Raw genomic sequence first — 22,879 nt, forward strand, 5'->3', positions numbered from 1 at the left:
CCCTGGGCAGCTGGCGTCCCCAGGCGCCTGGGCACACACAGTGTGGTCACCAGGTGGCGCTCGTGCCCTCCCCGGCGCTCACTGCATTCCCAGTTAGCAGGACTCGGCCTTTGTCCTCTGAAGCATAGCCAGGTTCGGTGGCTGAGCCTGCACGGAAGCACGCGTGGACCGGCTGCCAGGCTCGTGCAAAGCACAGCATGCGCACCGCGTTTTGCGTTTCCTCAGCACCTTCCTTGTCTGCCCTGGCTGGGGTGTGTCTGAGGGTGTATGAGGATAATTCAGGTGCAAGTGCAGTACATTAGCCCTTTCTATAGTTGCAGGGCAGTGTTGCTGAGACCCAGCGAGCTCCTCCTCCAGAAGCTGAGCAGGCGTGGTGGGACCAAAGGACACAGCCTCTCCCAGGCTGCTTAACCACAGGAGCCCAGGCTGAGCCCCCCAGGCACCTGTGGGCATGGCTCTCAGGCCATGGTCATTAAGCGAAGCTGTCACCTCCCATGCCTCTTCCGGAACAGAGAGCTCAGGAATAGCGCTCAGCTGCTGCGGGTCTGCACATCCCAGCTCTGGAGGGCACTTTTCATTCTATGCAGGGCGGAGCACGCTCTCCTGAGATGCTGCTCCGAGCTTAGAAGAAGGGAGCCACTAGGCCATGAGCAGATGAGCGAACTTCCCTTCAGATCGCTAGGAGGAAGGCGCCAGCCTGAAGCAGCTGCCAGGCACTACCTTCTGGGAAAGACAAAGGAGCGAGCAGAAGGACCTTCAGTCAGTCAGTCAGTCCATCGCCCGGGGCTCAGAGGACGAGCAGGGGGAGGAGGTCAGAGGACAGAGACTGTCACACAGGTCACTGCGAGTTTGTCCAGAACAGCAGTAGCCCCAGTGCAGCCCATGCCTTCGGTGATGAGGACAAACCTGCAGGCGCCTGGTTGTCACAGACGTCCCTGTGAGATGTTGACCCTGCCCCGGGCCATGGGTGGAAGGATCGGATGCATGGGTGGTCTCCACTGTCTGCTTGATTTTGCTGTGAACTTAAACTGCTCTAAACAACAAATCTAAACCAGCCTAAGTGGTGCAAACCTCTAATCCCAGCAACTCCAGGAGGCTGAGGCAGGAAGATGGCAGGTTCAAACCCAGCCTGGGCAATAGTGATTTAGTGGGACCCTGTCTCAAAATGCGAAAGGTCTGGGGGGGTAGCCTGTGTGAAGGCCATGCGTTCAATCCCCAGTACCACTGATGAAGTGTATTTTCACATTTTGTAAGGAAGCTTTCTCAGCCACAGGCCAAACTTGACCTCTCTGCACTGGGACGTTTGGTAAGCGCCTGTGTGTGCCAGTGCACTGTGCCCTTGGGTAAGGGCTTCACAGCCATAGCTCTGGCACCATGGCAGGAGGAGGAGGAGGAGACACACCAGAGGCAGGCGCCCCTCCTCACAGTGAGGACTTGGAGGCCTGTGCTCCGCCCAAGGCTCCCCGAACCCGAACCCGAACCGGGTGCGGAGTGGGTGTCCTCCAAGCTTTCGGGTCTGTGAGCAGGGGCTGTAAAGACATGTCGGTTCCCCCAGATCTACTCTTGTGGGTGCGCTCAGGCTTTGAGCTCCCGAGGGGACTTGGCTTCCTGCTGCGTCCCGACCAGCCGTGTGGCTTCAGCAGAGCCTTGACCTCCTGTGTGGCGTCTCCCACCCGCTAAAGCCAGGGCTGTGGTGACGGCCCGTGTCCGGGTCTGCGCAGGATGAATGAGGTGCGGCCAGCCAGCTTGTCGGCAAGCGTCCCAGGCAGGCAGAGGACGGCAACGGGAACACGCTCTCTGCAGGCGGTGCAGCGCGGGGAAGGGTGGGCCGTCGTGAATCCGCGGCCTTCGTGACTGCGTGTGAACCCACGTACTTTCTCCTGGACATCGCAGTCCGCTGAGCCGCACCTCAAGCCTGCAGGGCCCACCACCCACCGTCTGCCCGTGCTCTTCTGAGGGCTTGACACAGACAGGGACAGGACAAAGCCACACCGCCGCGCCTGTCCTCGCAGGGCTCCCTGTCCACCTCGGAGAAACACCCGACCTCCGACTTCGAATTTCCTTAGGCAGCTGGGAAACTCCCAGGCGGTCCCATTGGTCAGAGGTAGAGAGGGGAACTTAGAACTTTCTCTGGTTAAAAAACAAGGAAGGTTTCAGTTCTTTCTGGTTCACAGGGTTCCTGACGTGCTTTTTCTTGTTTTCCTTCATTCTCCGGGATGGCAGGGATGATGCATGGCCTCGCTGCACTAGCGGGGCACTCTCCAGCTGACGATGATATATTTACTGAGAAATTTTTAATAAATAAACCACAGCCATGAACCCATGTGCCCTTATAAACCAGCCGGTTCTCATGGGGAGACTTCAGGAGTTTTTATGGAGCAATTCAATGTTCTCATGAGAATTTTATTAGAAATCAGAGACTTGCAGTGCATGGAGCAGGAAATTTATGAGGTTACATGGGAACTGTCCTTCGCTTTTGTCATTCTGGCTTAATTTACTTCTTCGTATTATGTTGATTTACTTTGTAAATTTTAGTCGTGAATCTCATCCTGAATTTCTCAGCAAATTCAAGGCAGCTAATTGATTTCTTGAACTTTTCACTTTCCATTTTTACCCTTCAAGTCAGATAGATAATTATTGATAGTCGGTAAAAGTCCCCAACTCTATGGGAAACACGACGGTCAGTCAAAAATGTGGCCACGCAGGTCTGTCCAAACATCAAGGAATAAACAAGGGGCCTAGTGGGAAAATATTTTTATAACCATGGACAATTCTTTGTGTCTCTGTTATCCACTTAACAGTTTCTTCGATGATGTTTTTTTAATTGTGTTTTGCGAAGTACCCAGTTAAAATTTCACTCACTGCCCCGCAAAAAACCCTGTTGTTTACCATCATGTAACCAACTTGGAAAACAGCCTGAACCCAGAATAGATGTTTGTGCCGCTGTGCGGAGGGGAAGTGCTCCAAACACGATCCTGCCCTGGGCCGCGGCCAGCACCTCATTAGCCCTTTGCTTGATGGTCTCAGGGTGACTCGGGGCCAGCCCGGCCTGGGCGCGGGTGCGAAAGTAGGTGAATGACACAGGGACCTGCCTTCTGTGAACCAGCGGGGCCCCCGCTGCTCTGTGAGCTGGATTCCTGGGTTCAAAGCTCCAAACTTAAGTAATTCTTCTTAATCTTTCAATTTAATTCTTCAGCTGTGGCTGTATTTTTCCAGCTGGATCCTCACTTAGGAAGTTCAGGATTGTTGGGCTCCCTCTGAAACTTGTTTTATTTACTTCAGTGTTTTATAAGTACTTGCCCCAAAGTTCCTAGGCATCTGTTTTTGTTTTTGCTTTTGTTTTTTGAATTTTTTTTTTTTTTTTTTTTTTTTTGGAGACAGGGTCTCACTGTGCAGTTCAGGCTGGCCTTGAACTCACTGTGTATCCCAGGCTGGCCTTGAACTTACCATGGTCCTCCCGCTTCAGCCTCCCAAGTGCTGGGATTGCAGGCATGCAGCACCACGCCTGGCTCAGCTCCTAGGGATCTATTTTAGAAAAAAAAATTCTTAATAAAATAAAGCAAGAAGGCACCTCCACTGCTGGGCACCCTGGTTCCTGCAAATGATAGCTTCTAAGTATGACTCAGTAGCAGCTCCCTGACCGGGCTTAACTACTGTTCAGACTGGGAAATTCGTTCATCCTGTTAAAATGCACATGGAACGACCGCCCTTGTCGTCTTTCCCGGGTGTTCCCGACACACCAGGCTTCGCGCTGCTTTGTCTCCTCACACATCGTGCTGGGAACACGCAGGCCCTGCTGACCTCCCCATTTTGCAGATGGGAGGCAGGAGGCTCACAGAGGTCAGTGGGCCTTGCTGCGCCCAAGCCAGCAGACACAGCCAGGACTCGCCCTGCTGAGCGCAGACTTGGGGAAGAACACTGACGCAGGGAGGGACCGAGGGGGCCGGGAGCTCTGCCCTCATGAAGCCCACTTCCTGCTTGAGCAAGGGAGGGACTCGGGTCCCAGTGGCCCCAGCAGAGGGCTGAGCCCATGGGAGGATGCTGCACATCACAGCAACCAGGGAGATTCACAGCAGAGCAGCAAGGAGACAGCAGACCCAGATCCCCGACCCCAGCGAGCAGCGGTGAGGACGGAGGCCACAGGAACCCTCCTTTCCTGCGGCTGGTGGGCCGTGCAGCGCTGCAGCCTCTTGGGGAGCTGGTGGGGCGGTTTCTTACTGATCTAAGCATACTCTTACCGTAGGGTCCTGCGCCCGTGCTCCTCGTCCACGCAGAAACCTGCGCACAGGTTTGTAGCAGTTTCCGTGCACAACTGCCAAAGCTCAGAAGCGACGGAGCTGCCCTTCAGTCAAGGAGCGCGCAACCGCAGCGCATCTGACAGTGGGCTGCCATCAGCGCTAAACAGAAAGTCGCGCCCACACCGCGGAAGGACGCGGGTGGGGAGGGCGCGGTCAGTGCCGCAGCATGAGCTTGGTGCACCTATCCCTGGGTTCAGTCCCCAGCACCAAGGAAAGAGACCTGGAGGAAACTGAAAAGGCAGATTATTAAAGAAAAGGCCAATCTGAAGAGGCTCCGTGCTGTAGGATCCCAACAACGTGACGTTCTGCAAAGTGCAGAGCTGGGGACCGTGAGGGGCTCAGGCTTGCCAGGGTCAGGGTGGGAAGACAAGGTATCTGGGGCAGCGAAACTACACTGAACGTGTGGGCATGGGGCACGTGTGGCATCACACCCGCGCCCTGAGTCAGAGGCTGCGCCACACCGAGGGTGAGCCTGCGGGACGGAGCCTCCGGCTGATGGTGGCACTGATGTGGTTTCATGGGTTATGCAGTGGACCGTGTTGATAGCGGGGGGGTCTGGGGCGCTGGAGTCCAAGAGTACACAGGAGATTTCTGTTTCCTGATCAGTTTTGCTGTGAAACCTAAACTGCTGGGTTTTTTTTTTTAATTAAAAAAAAATAAAACCCTAGAAAAATAACCAGTGAAAAGGGCCTTGGAGTTAGGAGGCGTTCATCGCAGCTCTGCTGTGACACCATTTTATCAAACGGGAAATTGAAGCAGACAACACATCTGATCACAGCGCAGAGCGTGGGTCCCATCCCTAGGGGATGAGCGCTGGTCCTAAGAGGAGGACAGCAGGAGGGCTTCCTGGTGGAGGACCTGAGGGGCAGGAGCATGAGCTCGGCTCCTGGCAGGAAGAGGAGGCGGCCTCAAGGCCCTGAGACTCAGGTCTCTGCCCTGGGATTTTGCCCCCGCTGGCCTCTTGTTCCTGAGAATTGTTAACAAATTGGTTTTCTTCCACCTCTGCGTTTTGGTCAGGGGCCAAGGAAAACACCCACTGAATACAAACCAGTCTGCAGAGCCTGCCAGCGAGTCCAGAGCAGCGCTGCCTCCTGAAGTGCCCACGGGATCCGCCTCCCACGCCCGCCTCCGGCAGACCTGGGGCCTGCTTGGCGGGGTCACTGCAGGCCACAGGGGCAGGTGTGGGCTCTTCGGAGACCACGGATCTGCGGCCGGGACAGTTCTGGCCACCGCACGCGAGCAAAGCCTCCCGGCCAGGGACAAACGGCAGTCCCCGGGGTGCTCCCTAGAGGGCGCCACCCTCTGCCGTAAGACGGGCAGTGGGAGCAGCGGCCCCCGGGGCGGCGCCATGGGGTCACGTGGGTCAGGAGATGCAGCTTGGCTCGGGGTTCCCTTGCGCCTCCATGCCAGCTGGTGGGTAGCTCCCGCCCCGTGCGAGACGAGGACACTCACCCGTCAGATGCGAGATTCCCGCAGGTGCCCACGGTCCCTGCCTGCCATCACCGAGGTCCCGTCACAACCTGATCTGAGCAGGTGGTGCTGAACCTGGTGACCCCAGCTTACTTTCTACGCTGCAGTGGACCAAGTCCGTGTCCTGTGTGCAGACATTAGGACGGGGAGCCCAGGGGTGACCAGCTCCAGAGGGTGGGCCCTGGGGAGTGCCCTGTAGGTGTCCTGGGGAGGCGCCTCACCCTCTCCACCCTCTGAGGACACAGGAGACGCCGCTGCCTGAGGACCCTCGCAGACCCCGAGTCTCGCAGGGCCTTGGACTTGACCTTCCACTCCTGGAACTGAGGGGGACGAATTTCTGCTGTTTATAACAGCCTGGCCCATAGTGCTTTGTGACAGTCTCCCCAGCACACTCAGACACTCAGTCCTGCCTTGAGCCAGTTGCCCCGCTGGGGGTGGCTGCTTCAGATGCCCCAGCTATGAGCCTTTGTTTTCATGGTGGGTGAGCTGTGAAAGGTTTGGAGAGGTTCTGACTCAGCCAGAAGGAAAGGGCAGGTGAGGAGCGGAGCTGGGGTCTACTTTCTCCAAGGAAAGTGATGATTCAGGCTCAGCACAAGGACCGGGATCATCCAAACCACCAGGATCCCGCCAAGGCCCTGCCCTACTTTTCCCCAGAAGCCGGGAGACACAGGTCAAAGCCGCTGTGCCCAGGACCGCTGAGTCTGATCAGAATAGAAAATAGCTTCATCTTTGAGTTAGAGCAAAAAAACTGGCCGGAGTCCAGCTCCATGGCCGAGTTCTCCCCGCTGAAGATACAGCTGTCTTTTAAAATCTGTTTCTGCTCCAAAGAGCTGCCATTCCACCACTTACACTGGGAAGTTTAACAGTCTGCACCAACAGGAGGCCTCAGCAAGTGGGGCCTCCTCCACCTCCCCACCCGTCCAGCAGCAACAACAGTGAGTCACCAGGAACAGAAAGTTATTTTGCATGGTTCCTCAGACGGGGAAGTCCCGGTCCAGGGACTGGCTAGCTGCTGTCAGGTGAAATGAGTTCTCCATCTCCTAAAAGGACTTGCGCATCCCATTCTATAATCTGTCTGCGGTGCTCTCCACAGGTGATCTGCAGGGCTTAATTCCCGCTCTGTCCCGAGGAAAATGTCTCCCTGGAGCCTGGGGCTGTGGCCAGATTCACACAGAGGGACCTCTAGGCACTGTCTCCACACCTCGGCACGACACCCTCCCAGGGGACACGGTGGTATTGGTGGGCTGGGGTGCAGCGGGCTCTGGCAGGTGACATCAGCCGGAAACACCGAGAAGGGCTGTCCAGGCCCTGGGTTGTGCAGTTATGCCAGGAGACAGGAAGCAATTGCTCCGGCCTGATTCAGCACGGAGGCAGCTCAAGGAGGTGTGAACACAGCGGCCCGTTTCCAGGCCCCTTAACAGCCGCTCCACATGCTTCCTGCCCCGCCCGGGGACAGGGCCCGTAGGAGCCGCGCTGTGTGGTTGCCGTCCTTGCGAAGTGTTTGGGATGCTCTCCCCATTCTTCTTGGCCTAGAGAATGGAAAATCGGAGCAGTGAAAACACACCACGTGGCCCGAATTTCGTGCCTGGGGACGGAACACAAGGACAAACCTGGCGTGGGCGGGGGAGGGCCGTGGCGGGGGGCCAAGTAGGGGGTTCATCATCCCCAGGAGAGGGGAAGAGGAGATTCGAACAATCCAGGCTCCTCCTGGTCACCGCTGTCTGGGGTCCGATTATCCAGGTGACCGTGAACACCTCGGCTGAAGTTCTAGCTGCCAGCACGCAGGCCGTCGTGACAGCCATCACCGCACCGGCACTCACGGTGCTGATGATACTACAGCTGCTGTCTCCAGGCAGCCCTCCAAATGGGCCTTAATGTCTTTCCTTACCAGTAACAAAAGTGCCCTTTTCAAAAACTGAAGGATTTGCCCACACCCCAGCTGGCAGCTGGCACAGCCAGGAAGGGAACCCAGCTCTGCCTTCCCGGAACCCAGGTTTCTGTTCTGGGGCCCTTGCACCCACCCCGGGTCCCCCAGACACTTCTCCAAAGGCTCGCCACCCCGTCCCAAGTTTCGCTCTCCCCAAGACTGCTGTGCTGCTGTTGCCTGCACTCTCCTTGCTCGCCCCTGAAACTCGCTCAGGAATCCTCCCAAACCAGGCTGATGCCCCCAGTGCCACAGATGCAAGCTCAGGCACTGCCAGCAGGGAAGAGGGGTCCCCAGAGCAGGTCTAGGACAGCAAGGGGAGGTGCTACATATCGGCCAGGAAGGCTCACCTCCCGCCTTCCACCGTGTGCACCCTTATTCACTCAGCAAACACTCCCCAAGACTGCTGCATCTGAGCCGAGACTTGGAGGTGCAGAGATGACCAAGACGGTCCCCAGAGGAGGTGCCGCAGTCCTTGGGAACGGCAGAGGAATGGACGAATGATTGCAGTACAGTTACACGCCTCTTCAACCAGAGGCATGCCATCCAGACATCAGTGTTTGCTAAAAGGAATTCACCAAGGCAGCTCAGTGCAGTCGCAGCTGACCTCACACATGTCCAGGAAGAGCGAGAGGAAGGCTCACTTGGCATCCGGCTGGCGCTGGAAGGGGCAGTGGTGTCTTTGTGGGGAGGTCTGCTCGGGAGATCCCTCTCCGTCCCTGGAATCGTGTACACACGGGGGTGTGCAAGGCCAGGGGCCACGGGCCAGTGTGGACCACACCCAGGGGATCGGAGGAGAAGACGAGGAAGAGCTGAAGGTGGAGGAGAAGGAGCAGCGGGACAGAGCAAGGCCAGGCGCCCGCAGCCCACGGAGCCCGTGCCCAGAGCACCCAGGAGGGCAGACCGACCGCACCAGCGTTGTAGAGGAGCCGGGCCCCGGAGGCCCACGGGGTCCAGCGCAGTGCCGCGCAGTCGTCGGGGGAAGGGCCGGAAAGGAGCTTGAGCTCGGGTCTGCGGGAGACGTGCAGCGCATGCGCCCAGGAGCGGGGTGCAGCCTGGAGAGGGGGACGCTAAGGGTTCAGGCAGAGGGGACAGCTCGCACATGGAGGGCCGTCTCCCCCACCCTGGGCACCCTCAGGCTCGGGGGAGGGGGCTAAGGATGCATGGGGCGGTGGTGACGGTGCTGGTGGGTAGTCCTCCAGGATGGCTGCAGCGTGGTGGGGACTCACCCGTCCCTCGCTCTGGCGGTGGGACCTGCACTGTGGCGTATCACGTCCGCGTGTCTGTGAACAGCACTGGAGTCCGGGGGCTGAAGGCGGATCTGCGTTCATGGGTGGCACCCAGTCGGAGGAGGCGGGGAGGGAGTGGGAGACAGGGAAGGTGAGGGGGGGAGAGAGCTGTCCAGCTCCTGGACACAGGGACACCAGCTTCCTGCGCTTCTGCCTCCAGGGTCATACCAGCAAGTTCCTGGAAAGAATCGTGTGTGTGTGTGTGTGTCTGTGTGTGTGTGTGTGTGTGTGTCTGTGTGTGTGTGTCTGCGCAAGTGTGTTGAGTACACTGATGTGAGTGAACGCACTTGGTGAGCCTGGGGTGTGAGCATGTGGAGTCTTGACGTGCAAGCAGGTGTGTGTGTGTGTGAGTGAGTGTGAATGCTGCAGATGCTCCAGAGGGCAAGTAGGCTGCAGGGGGAGGCACTGAAGCCTCAGTTCTGCCCGGGCTGGGCGCGGAGGACCCGGTTACACCTGCAAGATGTAAACAGCAGGGGGCGCCTGTGCCTGGCTTCGGCCCCGCACGCATCATGGGCACAGCTCAGGAAAGGGGAGCAGAGCTGCGGTGTCGGGGAGACCCTGGGCTCACTGCTGACAGCTTTCTGCAGAGGGGGCTGAGGAGGAGTCAGGTAAAACCTGGAGATGGCGTCGCCTGTCCCATCCCGGACGTCGCATCAGAGCGAGGGCAGTGGCGAGGGGCACCGAGGATGGCAGAAGGTCTGCGTCTCTCCTGGTTTCTCTCAAGCTGTTTATTTAGAACCGGAGGGCGGAGAGTGTCCATGTCCATCACTACGACGATGGAGCAAGATGACCTGCACCCGGGGCTCGGGGGCACTTCAAACCACTGAGCAGTTTCTGCTGCAGCTGAAAGTCCAGCATGTCCTCCGCATACTGGGTTGTAGCTTAATAAAACTGTGTGTCTTTGGGGTGTATATTTGTCAGGATTTACTAGAGAAGCAGATGTATCGCAAGGTATGCAAATGTATAAGAAATTACAAGATTGGCTTCTGACAGTCAGCCAGAGTTGAATGAGGAAGCGTGCAGAGGGTGTCGGCACACTGGAGACCGAAGGATTCAGTCCAGGGCCTGGAGCTCACTGCAGTGTCCGTGCAAGTGCATATCAGGAGGCTGAAGAGTCCACACCAGAAGGCTGAAAGATCCAAGGGGGAAGCTGAGGAGTCTGCACCAGAAGCCAGGAGACGGTGTCCAAGCTGAAAATGAAGACGAGCTGCTCCAAAGAACGGAAGTCTCTCTGTCCTTCCTCGTCTCCCTTTTATGTCATCTAGGTCATGAGCTGCCCTACGGTGGGTCCTCTACACCGTATGATGTAGAATTGCCGAGCCAGTTTAGTTCAGCTTCTAAACTTCTCAAGTTGAAACAAGCAATCAACCACCACAGGGTCAAAATGCATCAGAAGTCCTCTCAAAATGGTCGGGCATTCAGTGGTGCTCAGGAGGCCTCGGTGTCCGTGAGGGCATTGCTGGCCCCAGCAGACCAGGAAGGAAAGTCTGACAGCAGCCTCGCCGGGCGTCCCTGGGTTTGCACCATCCCTCGAGCCCCTGGCTCTGCCTGGGAAGGGCTCCACTCCTCCTCGGGCGCCATCTTTCTGATCTCCGTGGACACCACCTCTCCGTCTAGGTGAGTCATCCGTAACCAAGCAGGAAGGCTTGACCGACACTTGGACGGCCTCAAAGGCCACTTGGGGGCTCAGGAGCCGCTCCTTTCTCATGGCTGGACAGGACTCTTGCAGCAGTGATTGGAGAACTCAAGGGGAGCCACCTCGGTTGGAGCTGGGTCCCGGGTTGTGTGGACTCTGCCCTGGTCCTGCACGTACCTGGCCCTGCCCACTGAGCTCAGAAGCTGCAAGACTCTGAAAGTGAGACCCTGCCGCACTTTCCCCCCCAAACCCACCTCACTCGAGCACCTGCCCCTCTAGGCTCACCTCGTGTCCTACACATCTCCAAGTGAGGGGTTCAGCCGACTGCACAGCTGCCCAATCGGAGGGTTGATTCTAACGCAGATTTGCAGCTCGTCCGTCTGAACCCACTGGGCTTGCTCCTTCTCTGTCCAGTCTGCCTCTGGCTGCCTTTGGTCCCTTTTTCCTCCCAGGGCACAGGGTACAACCCGTAACTGTCCCCGACAGCTCTAGGAGATAGACTAAGTCATTCCACACATTTTTGCCCGCGACAAACCCATCTCCTGGGAGAAACAGGAAGTGTTTCACATATTTTTGAGAATGTTCTAAAAGTTTGTTCAGGGGTTTCCCACAATCCCTTTGTCATCTCAGTCACTAATGTCCACCTCCCCCCCACATACTGTGACACGATTTCTGTGTATAATAATTCTTCCCTTCAGCTGTGGCCTTTTATTACCTCATTTTTGATGGACACACAGAAGCTGGCAAAGAACAACATCCTCAAGAGCACAGTTTGTAAGCACTTAGGATGTGAAACAAAACAGGTCTCTGACTCTGAATCCCTGTGCCACTGGTCCTTGCATGCCCACAGACGCCGGCTTCAGACCCTGAGCCGAAGCTTGGATGTACCAGGGGTGGCTCCTCTCCAGCAGGCCCTCCTGCCTGCCAGGTGGTGGGGTTGGGGAAAATTCCAGCTCTATCAGGTTGACATTTCCATGGGAGCAAATTCCTAGGTCACACTTTGGGGAAACGGACCAGGAAACGCACCTGATATCATGAGATAGAAATGGCCCCATGGCCATGATCCACCCCCACAAACACGCACACTGGGGTTTTTCCGTGTGGAAAGAAAGCCGTCACCCAAGCACGGCATTCGGACTGGTCCCAAGCCAGGGGCAACTGCGGGCACCACAGATGGAAAGTCGGCCTGCATCTTTCCGCCCGTCCCAGGGGAGGCCTGGCGATTGAACGCCTCCCCACAGATGTAAATTTCCTTCCACACATTTGTTACGTTCGCGCTGCCCCCATCCAAAAAGAGTTTAAAAAAGAAACCTAAAATGAAATTGTTCTGACTTTTAGCCTAAAGCTGACAGGTTCCCATTCCCAAAAAGTCTACACACTTAAAATCTACCTTGATTTCTTCAGACTTCCGAGACTGACCAACAGCAGGATTTGCACACAGACCTTAGGCAGGACTGTTTGCTCAGGGTGTCACTGTGTTCCGGCGACATTCTATCGCACTTTCCCGAGACCGTCATCAGCCCTGGCCAAGTCTGCGCGAGTCTGGGAGCGGACCCTTCACGTTTTATGGAGGCAAAGGCTGATCAGAAGAACACTGCCCCGAGCTATGCCATGCGTGTCCCGGCCCCGCGGGGCTCCAGTCCAGGGCTCTGTGGTGCCCTCTGGGTGGCCCTCAGACACCGTCCCCCAGCTCCGAGTCTGCAGTGAGTGACTTTTCACCAGTGCTCAAAGAGGCAGCAGAAGCAGCGCCCGTTTGGGCCCCGGGTGAAGGCTCTCCCTGCCTGTGCGGAGACAGTCGTGTGTCTCAACCGAGTGTGCAAGATGACAGGCACGTGAGAGCTCGAGTGTGCAACCCACGAGGACGCTGCCAACGTCCTGTGCACCCGGGGATTCTTCTCTGACACAGCAACCTAGCAGCGGCTGAAAAGGAGAGTTTCTGGGCCCCACACATGACGGCCCCAGGGGGCCCTGAGGAGCAGGTGGTCAGGGACAGCCCTCTGGGACGGCCGCCCTAGGAAGAGGAGACCTCTGGTCACGGGCAGTGTGCTGGAGTCCCCGGGCCCAGAGCATGGGGACATCAAGAGAGCGGGTGGCCGGGGCTGGAGAGCCTCCTCACGGCTGCCGGCAGAGCACACGGCCTGTGATCGGCTCAAGACCATGCTGACTGCGCTGCCTGGCTGGTGGCAGCCGCAGCGTCCTCCGTGGTCACGTTAACAGCGTGCCAAAGGCACACGGGCACTGTTATGATTGCTGCTTCTGTTTTGTTCTTTTTCTTTGTGTTTAAATTCATTGTTTAACAACTAGGATCAACACCTAATGCCAGCATGCTGGGAGGCTGAGGCAGGAGGATTGACTTAGCAAGACTCTGTTTCAAAATAGAAAAGGGGATTGGGGATAGGGCGAAGGCGAAGACCCTGTATTCAAACCCCAGTACCCTGGAAGAATAAAATAAAGAACAAACTTTAGCAGCAGTGTCTTTCCCTCACTGGCCACGAGGTGGCCCCAAATTCCTGGGCTGGACAGGGGTTTATCCTGGGTGCTAGCAGTTTGCAGAAGGAAGGTGCAGGGCGGAGCTGGCCTGAGGTGTGGGGGGCCTGAGGGCAGTGATGCCCTGGGTTGGTCCAAGTTTGCTGTTGCTGTGGGCTGGGCTTGAAGCGGTCGCCAGGCCAGTCACAGATGACCTGTCCTGCGGGCAGCTGGCTCTCTGCGGGGCAGGCGGCGCGGGGACTCAACTTTAACAGCGCCTCTGACATCTGCTTAGCCAAAGGTTTACAGCACGGTCACCCTCAGTGTGACCGGAGCCCGAGAGGGCACTGTCCACTCCACACTGCGTCAGAGCCGCATGGACATGGACAGAAGGCCCCACAAGGCCGGGCTGCTTGGTCTTGTGGCCTCCTGGGGCAGGACAGCTGTCCCCAAGCCCCTGGCCACCGGCCCCCTTCAGGGAGGAGGCACTGACCTTGTGCTGGCCTGCATCCTGTCCTGAGCGCCGAGTCCCCCGCCTGCGGCTGCGCCAGCCGGCCGTGTCCCAGCGGCTCTGCGAGTCCACTGGGCCGCACCAGGCCACCCTTCCAGCGCGGGCTCTGCGCCACGCCGAGCACGAGGAGCAGACCTCCGAGAGCCCCCACCGCGCCCCGGTGTCCCCTCAGCCCCTCCAGCATCACCCCACAAAGGCGGGCGGCTTCCCTAGCCGAGGCCCTGAGGCTGGTGTAGTTTTAAGGAAGGGGCTGCCTGGACTGGCCGTGGGAGCTAGGGAAGCCTGTGGAGCAGATGGGCCCTGAGCGGGTTTCGAGAGATGAGTAGGAGTTTGCCAAGGGCGACTGCGGTACCGGAAAACAAGGTCCCGCCGGAGAGTTCAGGTAACACCCATCTCCCTTCACTGTCCAGAGAGTAAACTGACAATACACCGTTCACTCGCGTGCGCTCAGCTCCTGATGGCGCGGCTCCAGGAGCGGCGCGGCGGAGTCCGCTGGCAGAGGTCTCCGCTCCCAGACAGGCAGGCGCTGCCGCGGCCCGGGAGGCCTTGGGGGCGGGCAGGGCTCCGCAGCTTGGCATGAGGAGCTGCGAAGGTTGCCGGGCCCGCCCGCGCTGTCTGCTCGGGTCCGTGTGGCCTTGGCGCACGGGGGGCCCACAGGGGAGGGGGCACCCTGAGCGGCCCGAACACAGCGCCCACGCGCAGCTCTGCGTCCCGCCTGCCCCGGCCCAAAGCCTGGAGCAGCTGTGGGCGGGGCTGGTTTCTCCCAGGGGCCCTCCTCGGCTCCCGGCCAGGGTCTCCCTGTGTCTCCGTGCCTTATCTCTGCCTACCAGAGGCCCACCCTGCCAAGCCCACCTGACCTCAGCGGGGAAGGGCCCGGTGCCCAGCTCAGTGGCAGCAGAGAGCCCGGCTCAGGGTGTCACCCAGAAGCCCGGGGGGGGGGGGCACACCCAGGGTTGCAGGGCACGGTGCGGCCCACCTGCCTGAGCCTCCGCTTCCTTAACCCACATGAGCTTCAGCCACTTCAGCCGTTCGTAGGACGTGCTCTGCCTTGGAGGGAGGACAGCGTCCTGCCCTGTGTCCCCAGCCCGAGCCGCCCCTCCTTTCCCGCACCCCGCCCGAGTGCTGCCAGCGCTGCCGGCCGCGCCGCCCTCTGCGTCCCCTGCCTCAAGCCCCTTCCTCTCGGCCTCACCACCGCAAATGCGAGGGGCAAACCCGACACGTGTGTACACGTGTGCACGCGCACACGCGGTGTGGCTCTTCCCGTGACAAGCCCCACCGCGCTCCGCACACCACACACTGCTGTCTCCGTCGGCGCGCTTGGTCTTACCCATCTCTGTGGTCAGCGATTTCCAGGACCTTACAGGTGACACGCTAAGGGCAGAGACTGAAGCGGGGCTGCAGGGCCTCCCTCCTCCGCTGCCGCTCTGACTCCTTGCTCTGGTGCAGACAGGGCTGGCAGCCGTGTGCCGTGAACACTTTAAGCTATCTCATTTTCGCAGGACTCACGAGGCTGTCTTCTTGAAAGGCTGTTATCAACCGCGTTGTCTTTTTCTAGACCCTCGCTTGGCCTGCCCTCACCCCCGCCAAATGCGAAGCTAGAACATTCCCTTTGTTCTGACGCCCAGCACTGCGGACGTGAGTTTGGCTGAGCTGACTGCACACCTACAGTGCTGGAAACAGATCCTGCTTTTCCCCCGGGGTCTCTCTGATCCCTTGGATCCTGCAGCAAGACCACTTCAGTACCTTGCCTGGTCAGCAAGCAGCGACAGACAGGATCCGACCCCTGCAGGCCGCCGGCAGCTCCAAGCAGCAGCCACCCTGCCGGCCGTGGGCTCGTCCCCATGGCAGGGTGGGCACTGGCCACGGACACACCCGTGCTGCCTGGCACACAGCAGGCGTGCCGCAAAGCCTGGCAGGTCCTGGAGCCAGGCGCACCTCTGAACAGTACACCATGCAGTACCGGGTGATTAAACACACATCTTACCACACACACAAAATAACTCATCGCCAATAGATCTTCTACCACCAAATAACTGGAATTTCGTACTTTCCTTTTTTGCTGAATTAATGAAGCACCAATAAGCCCAGAAATATATTCAGTCAGAATTTATTCCGACAAATACCATGAGAAAACCAGGTAATTTAGTCAAGTGTTTGCCGCAGGGCGGAGACAGTCCACAGCACCTGTCACTTGTCAGCGGTGAGGACTCACAGCTGCGGGGCACGCCTTCCCTAGACCCACACGGAAAGTCACGAACTGACAGCTGCAATGGAGAAGCTGCCCCGCTGCCCCTCGCTGACCTCGCCTCCAGTGAACCTTCCTGAGCCTGTGCTGGTGTCCGATTTCCTCTAACACAACAGAGGTACTTGAGCTGCTGTTTGGAAAGGTTTTCTTCAAAGTAACTTTTGGCGTAGGGTAATAACCAGGTGCTATTAAGTTATGCACACTCCCCAGGCAGGCATGTCTCTGGGCTCGTTAGGTCTGGAAGTGCCCAAGTCATCTTCAGAGGGCTCGCACATGCCGCCGTGTTCCGAGAGGGCTGGCCCCAAGCTCTCCGCCTTCAGTGGCTTCCTCCACGGACGAGGTGATAATCTGATGGTGTCCTGGTTACTTCCCTCGTCTCTGGGACAGATACCCAACAACCACATGTTAAAGACGTTCAGTTTGTAGAGGCTTCCAGCCAGAGTCCACAGGCTCCGAGGCAGGGCGGCAGGGAGGCCTGGAGGGGAAGGGCCGCTCCTCTCACAGCGCCTAGCAGAGAAGGGTGGAGGTGAGGGAGAAGCACCCTTCGAGCCAGGCCTCACGTTCGCCGCTTCTGACAGGCCCTGCTCCCAACAGCAAGCAGCTGTGAGCCCCGGCCCAGGGCCTCCCACAAGCCCCAGTGTGGAGGACAGGCTGCACCCCACAGCAGGGGGCTTTGCTGGAGGTGACGGAGCACGGGACGAGCCAGGTGAATGGAGTGGGTCATGGGGTGACCTTGGGGACGCGACACGTCCAGTCCCGGGCTCCTTCCTCTCCCGCTTTCGGCCACCATGCCTGCCTCACCTCGCCACAGCGATGGGACAGCTGACCCTGGCCTGCAACCTCTCCTCCTTGGAGCTGCTGTCCTCGCGTATTTGCTCATAGCGACGATAAGCTGGCTCTCACCGCTCCGTGTGACTGCCCAACTGCCACACGGAATGAATTCATCACACACAAACTGCAAGAGAGGTCAAATGAAATCCCGAAGACAGTGTTTTAGTCATAACTCTTCTAAAATGAGTTATCTACAAAAAAATGCATAGTATTTAAATCAAGTCAAAAATTCAATTACATGGACTTTTACCTATATAATATCAAATCTCAACTTTCCAAATATCTGTTTGACCAAGGGACTAATTTCATCTTAACGCTTGGCTGTTATCGAGACTGTACACAATCATAATTATACTAAGTAACATTTGTAACAATCTTTAGTCTAAAAAGTACGTGTCATTAATAAAAACTGGCCTAAGAGGGAGAGAAAAATCTGCTTATGAAGAAAGATACATAATTTCATACAAGTTGGTATCTGGAGTATTTGACCAAACAATCTTTTACTCAAACTTCAATCTAAATAATTTAAAAGTATTGGTCAGGTTAAAATTTGTTTTCTTTACTGTTCGCAACTGTACACACAGAATACTAATTTGATAGACATTTCTGTCTTCACAAACGTAGGCCAGGTCTACATTCGTATCTACACTTGGGGAGGGCTGGGGATGTAGCTCAGTGGTGGAGTACTTGCCTAGCACGCACAAGGCCCGGAGTTCAATCCCCAGTACCACAGAAAAAGAGATGACCATAAATCTGATTTATGGTCACATAACTACACTTGGGGAAACTAAATAATTCTATTTTTTTTTTTTTTTTTTTGGTGAATAGTCAGTCTGATTCAGACATTTAACACCGCCCTATTAAGAAACTGTAAATATAAACCATGTCTATTATAGTCCATAACATTATGTAAAAAGAAATCGGTACCACTCATGGGAAAAAATCACAGGGAAAGGAGAGCTGAAAGACCAAGAGCAGCACAAGAGCCAGCCAGACTGGCCCTTCTCCTCGCCACGCTGGCCAGTTTCAGACTTCGGACACGTTCTCCCGATCACCGAATGACTGCACAGTTCCAAGCAGTTAATACTGGCCACAGGTTATGAACTACATAGATACGTGTATATAGCCAAAATATCATATTGTTTCATTATTTGTTGCATTGTTTTAAAAAGTTCATTCAATACTTTAAAAAATATATAGTATTATAAATTCAGAATACAGAGCCAATCATTAAGTCTGTTATGTAACAGAAAACTGTTGGTTAACATTTGAGTCACAAAGTGTTAAACAGCATAGACATCAGACGGCAAAAATCTTTATTTTGTTTCATTTTATTGCTTCCCTCAAAATACACCCTTTGCATATAACACAAACATGCACCCTGATGGCAGTCTTATAAAGAAAAGTTAAATAATAAGTAAGCTGTAAATCAAGAAGAATAATACAAACAAAAGCTTAAATGATATTGTATGAAAAGATTTATGGGTAGGCAGAGAGATTTTAATTTTGGAAGATGGGTAACTCAAGTCCAACTCAACACATGAAAGACAAACTTCGTCTTGATACAAAAATTTTTCCACACCCTTGTTTTTCCTCACCTTTGTGAGATGTGTACGAGCACAGACCCAAGAAACAGTGTTCAAGAGACCTAACGCAGGTGACTTTGCCTCGTTAAATTCACTTATACTCCACATAATTCCAATGACACTGCTTCTTAAAATTTAAAACTGGAGTATATCCATGATATTCAAAGTATCACTGCTTACATTTATTTTGATCTTGTCAGAAATAAGCTCTGAAATTAGCACTGTTTAAAAATGTATTTAACAAAGACACAGGGTTGATCTAAATTTCACTTTTCAAAAAAGAGAAAATTAGTTTGTCATGAAAGCACTTTGAGCAATTTTGACCTGTCCCCCACCTATCCCTAACCAGTTAGGCTAGCTGTACTCTGCGGGAACAGGTCTGAATCCTCGTACAGACATGGCAACACACAGAAAGCAACTCGCACCACCTGACTCTCCAAGGGTACTACAAGAGATGGCTTGTTTTCTGGCTTGGGAAAAGCGATATAACACAGTCAGACACAATTTCCTTCAGTTATTTTTTTCATTTTCTTTATAAGTCCACTGGTGCACTTCATCTGGGTCACTGATATAATTTTGCAAAAAACAAAACAAAACAAAAAAACAACCTAAAACCCCTAAGTAGTGAGCAGAAATGTTATTGTAAGGTCTGCAGACAACCATGTTCATATTGTAACATAAACCAGGGCAGGTCAGACTCCCAGAACTCCTCCTTGCACGGGTGTGCCGCCTCCTGAGCCCAGGCTTGGGAGACACAGATCACCGCCGCGCCCCACCAGGACGGGAAACGAGCAGACCCGCTCCGCGCGCACGGCTGCAGGAAGACGAACTTCTCTCAAGGGACGAACGCAGGACGCTGCCACTGCAGCCCCGAGCTCACTCCCCAGAGCCGGGGAGAGCAAAGCGGACCAGGCGACCCTGTGTCCCCACACTGCACGCAGCACCACGGAGGAGGCCGGGAGGGCGGCACAGTGGGAAGCCCCCGGGCGGCACAGGGGTGACCGCCACGGCGGGCGAGCCGCTTAAATCAGAAAGCAACGGGCACAAGGCACATGCCAGGCAACCCCGGCAGGGCGCCGGCAGGCTCCCGCCACCTCCGCCCCCGCAGGCTCAGAATCTGACAGAGAGAGGGTCACGCTGGTTATTCTGCTATAGAAGGTAACGGGAAACCTTAGCATTTTAAGCACTTATGGCACAGATGTTGGGAATTGCTAATAGCACAGTTTAACCCTTCAAAAACTAGGCAATTTAAAGTTCTGGTGCAATGCATCAGTTACAATTTTAAATTAAACTTCATTTTGACATTTTCTACCTTATTCTTTTGTGCAGACTAAAGGGTACGCAAATTAAGTGATTTCAACACATATTAAGTGGTAATTATTTTGCAAATATGAAGCAAAACCAGCTAACGATGCAATACAATAAAAATGCACACTGAACAGAGCTTCTGTCCTGTAACACTTCTTGCCTTTTCCCTGGGCGTCTGGACACGTGAATGCACTTTCTTCACCAACTCACAGACACCAAGCAGAAAGCCAAGGGTTACACAGTGAGGCGGAACACCTCCGTGGTGACAGTTTGGAGTTGTCAAGTTGTCAGACATTGAAAGTAACAAATATAATGAAATATGCTACAAAGTAATGTTAAAATATGCCATCTGAGTTAGAAAGCAATAGCGAGTTACAGTCTTAACAGCTGTCAGGTGACATTAGTTCATGGGATATGTAAAGAACAGCATGAACTCCACTTAGCTTTGACCTTTTCAGTAGCTCCTGCACTAATGCTAAAAAAAGTTTGCCCAAAATCAAATGCATGTTGGCTTTTGTATAAATTCCATTTTACCCGCTGTTCAATCAACAAGGCTTTATTTACACTCCTTGCTGAATCAGGAAGCAAGTGGATGTCGTGTCGGGCTGTCCGTGAGGGACTGCCACCCTCATGCTCTGACGGAGACCCACAGGCAGCCGAAGAGCGTCCCGCAGACACACGCGTTCACGTACAGTTTCCTCCCGGCCTCCGTCATCAGCAGGCCGGCAGTCAAACCGCTCAGGAACAACACTGACGGTAAAGTCTTCCTGAGGCTTAGTTTCGAATCAACACTTTTCCCAGGAAATTTGTTTCTTCTTTCTGGATCTGGTGATTCGTAGAATTCCATAAGTAACCTGTGCCCAGAATGAAAACAGTAAAACTTAAAGTTCCTGTTTTAGTATTCCAGTACATAAGCTCAACGAGCGACCTGCCGGGTACTTCGGTGCTGGGAAAGGCACAGGGTCCCGGAAAGCAAGGCTGGCAGAGGAAAGAGCCGAGACTGCGTAAGAGGGCTCTAGTCCTTCAGCATCTCCTCGATGCTTCACACACATTGCAGTGCATCACTGCTGCTTTACGACACCTTCCAAAACACGAGGTCTCCCAGCGTTTGCTGAGGACTGTTACAAACACTGCCCTGCTCAGTCCTGTCAGGCCTGCTCTCCCCGCCCCCAGCTCCAGGCCACCAAGGTCAGGGCCAGCAGCAGGGGGACGGCAGGCCCCGCCCCAGGCCCCGCCCGCCTTGGCAGTGTGAGGGTAGTCTGAGAGGAACACGAGGTCAGTTCATTCTCCCCTCTGAAGGATGATAGCAGCAGCACACAATACAGTAACTACAAATGCAAACTGCAGGAAAGTGCCTCCTCTATTGCCTTACAGCTTAAAGTTCTAAGTGAGATAGTAACACATTTTTCAGTCTTTTTTCTGAAAACAAGTTTCACATCAGTACACAGATCTTAGTTTTTAAATTAAATTTTTTCCATAGCCAAAGAGGCCCTGAATGGCTGGCTTAATAAAATAGGTCATGTCCAACTCTGTGTCAGTGACACAGAAAAACTGAACATGAAAACTCATTTTCACCATGTTACGTTTTCAGTAATTCTCACTTAAGGCAGCCCAGGAGGACTAATTCTGAGAGAGTCTAAGAAACACATGGAAAGGAAGAACTTCTCCAAAGGAACAGCAGCCCTGGGGCCCCTGGAGGAAGCCTAAGGCGTCGCATGCTCCCGAGCTGCTCACAGCGGAGGCCCACGGCCCAGGTCAGCGGTGCCGGCCCCAGGGAGCTCGCCTGGGCCAACACTGGCACGCGTCCCAGAGCACCATGAGCACGCCAGAAGCGTGGGCAGCACCAGAAGGAGCTCAGGGGCCGCAGACCAACAAGGGAAGACGGCGTGGAGCGGGCCTGCCCCGCCGCTGCCTGCCGCCCCATGCCCGCAGCTGGCGCTTGGACAGGCGGGCTGTGGCTGCTGGTCTTCAAGCCCCGCCCTGCCCTGCGCTCCGGCCTTGCGTGGGAAAGGCGGGGTGGGCTTTTGCTCACTTTTCTGTCTCACACCCGGGGACAGGCCCATCGCAGTGAGCTCTTCTGCAGCGACTGGGAAAGCCAAGTGTAAACCACGGAAAGGGCCGCGTGGAGGGAGGTCTGGCTCGAGTGGAAGGTGGTGAAAGGTGCAATCCGTCTCGAGCGGCATGCTCAGTGAGACGGAGGTGCAGCGCGGGAGCGCGGCTACTCACTTGTCCTTTTTCTCAAAGCGCTGGTGCAGCCATCTCTTCATGGAGTCCTGTTCCTCTGGGATGTCTTTTCTGTCGATACGATCGATGTGAATATGAATTTTTGGACAGTTTCTGCAGAGGAATTCTAACAAAGAGGAAATTTGCCTTTTTAATGTTTTGGAAACCATGGTTAAATAACGTTATCTGTCCAATGAAAACGAGGCCCAGCTCTCCACGGTGGGCAGCTGCTTTCTACATCTTCCAATCCCAAGTTTTTCTCCCCAAGCTACAGTGAAGTAATCTTATTATTATGAGACAGAAGAACCACTGGACAACTGTACTCTCTCACTGTCCTCCGTAAACCTTGACCCCAGGCAGCACACACAGTGTAGGAGCAGGCGATTTAACAGTGCTGGGACAACACCCAGGTGGCTGGGGCACAGCTGCTGAAATGATTCCCACCCTTGCTGACATCTGGGTGCCCCGTGAGGTCTGCTTCTGCACACTAAAAACACTCTCCCGTGCCTTCCAAAGGGCCGCCCTCAGAGCACACTCACCTGCTGAGCGGCCGAGTGCCCTGGACACAAGCACCGTAAGCGTGAGCGCGCAGCGCACCTCCGGCAGCTGCCACAGCCTCGCACGCGGGTTGCACGACGGATCAGGAAGGAGACGCGGTGCCCAGGCTGCCCTGCCTGCCTGCCTGCCCCAGGCCTGCCCCGCTGCAGCCAGGACTGTCTTTGCTTGTACTTTCCTAAATGATTCTGCTCATTCAGAACTCTTTTTCTTGTTACAGGTGACACAGATAATACCTCTAAGTCCTAAAAACCTCGTACCTATTTGAGAAAGAAAAAAGGCATCTTTCTTACTGTCAGATGGCACTAAATGCCACAAATATCCCATGCAAACTCATTTAAAGAGGAGCACAGGCAGTCAGCGCACACCTCAGTGTCACAGCAGGGCCTGCTCTGCCCCTTTGATCTGCGGCGCTCCCCACGCCTGTGCGTACATGCTGGGGAAGAGGCCAGGGTAGAGGCTTCCAGGGTGCTTACACGGCAGCCAGGGTACAGCGCAGTCAGCACGAGCAGTGAATGTCAACTGTGACAGGTGAGG

General features: G+C 55.3%; 1 protein-coding gene across 1 annotated transcript in view; it reads right to left on the reverse strand.

Annotated features, from left to right (window-relative positions):
• Positions 1 to 17,965: 17,965 nt before the first annotated feature.
• Positions 17,966 to 22,879, reverse strand: part of Agpat5 (1-acylglycerol-3-phosphate O-acyltransferase 5) — a gene marked incomplete in the record, with an annotated part of 47,363 nt that continues 42,449 nt past the window's right edge. The window contains 2 exon segments of the mRNA XM_013514614.1: positions 17,966 to 20,418; positions 21,791 to 21,914. Coding sequence (XP_013370068.1) covers positions 20,193 to 20,418; positions 21,791 to 21,914 — 350 coding nt within the window.

Source organism: Chinchilla lanigera, unplaced genomic scaffold (genome assembly GCF_000276665.1).
Source record: "Chinchilla lanigera isolate Chin_1 unplaced genomic scaffold, ChiLan1.0 scaffold00002, whole genome shotgun sequence".
Taxonomy (NCBI): Eukaryota; Metazoa; Chordata; class Mammalia; order Rodentia; family Chinchillidae; genus Chinchilla; species Chinchilla lanigera.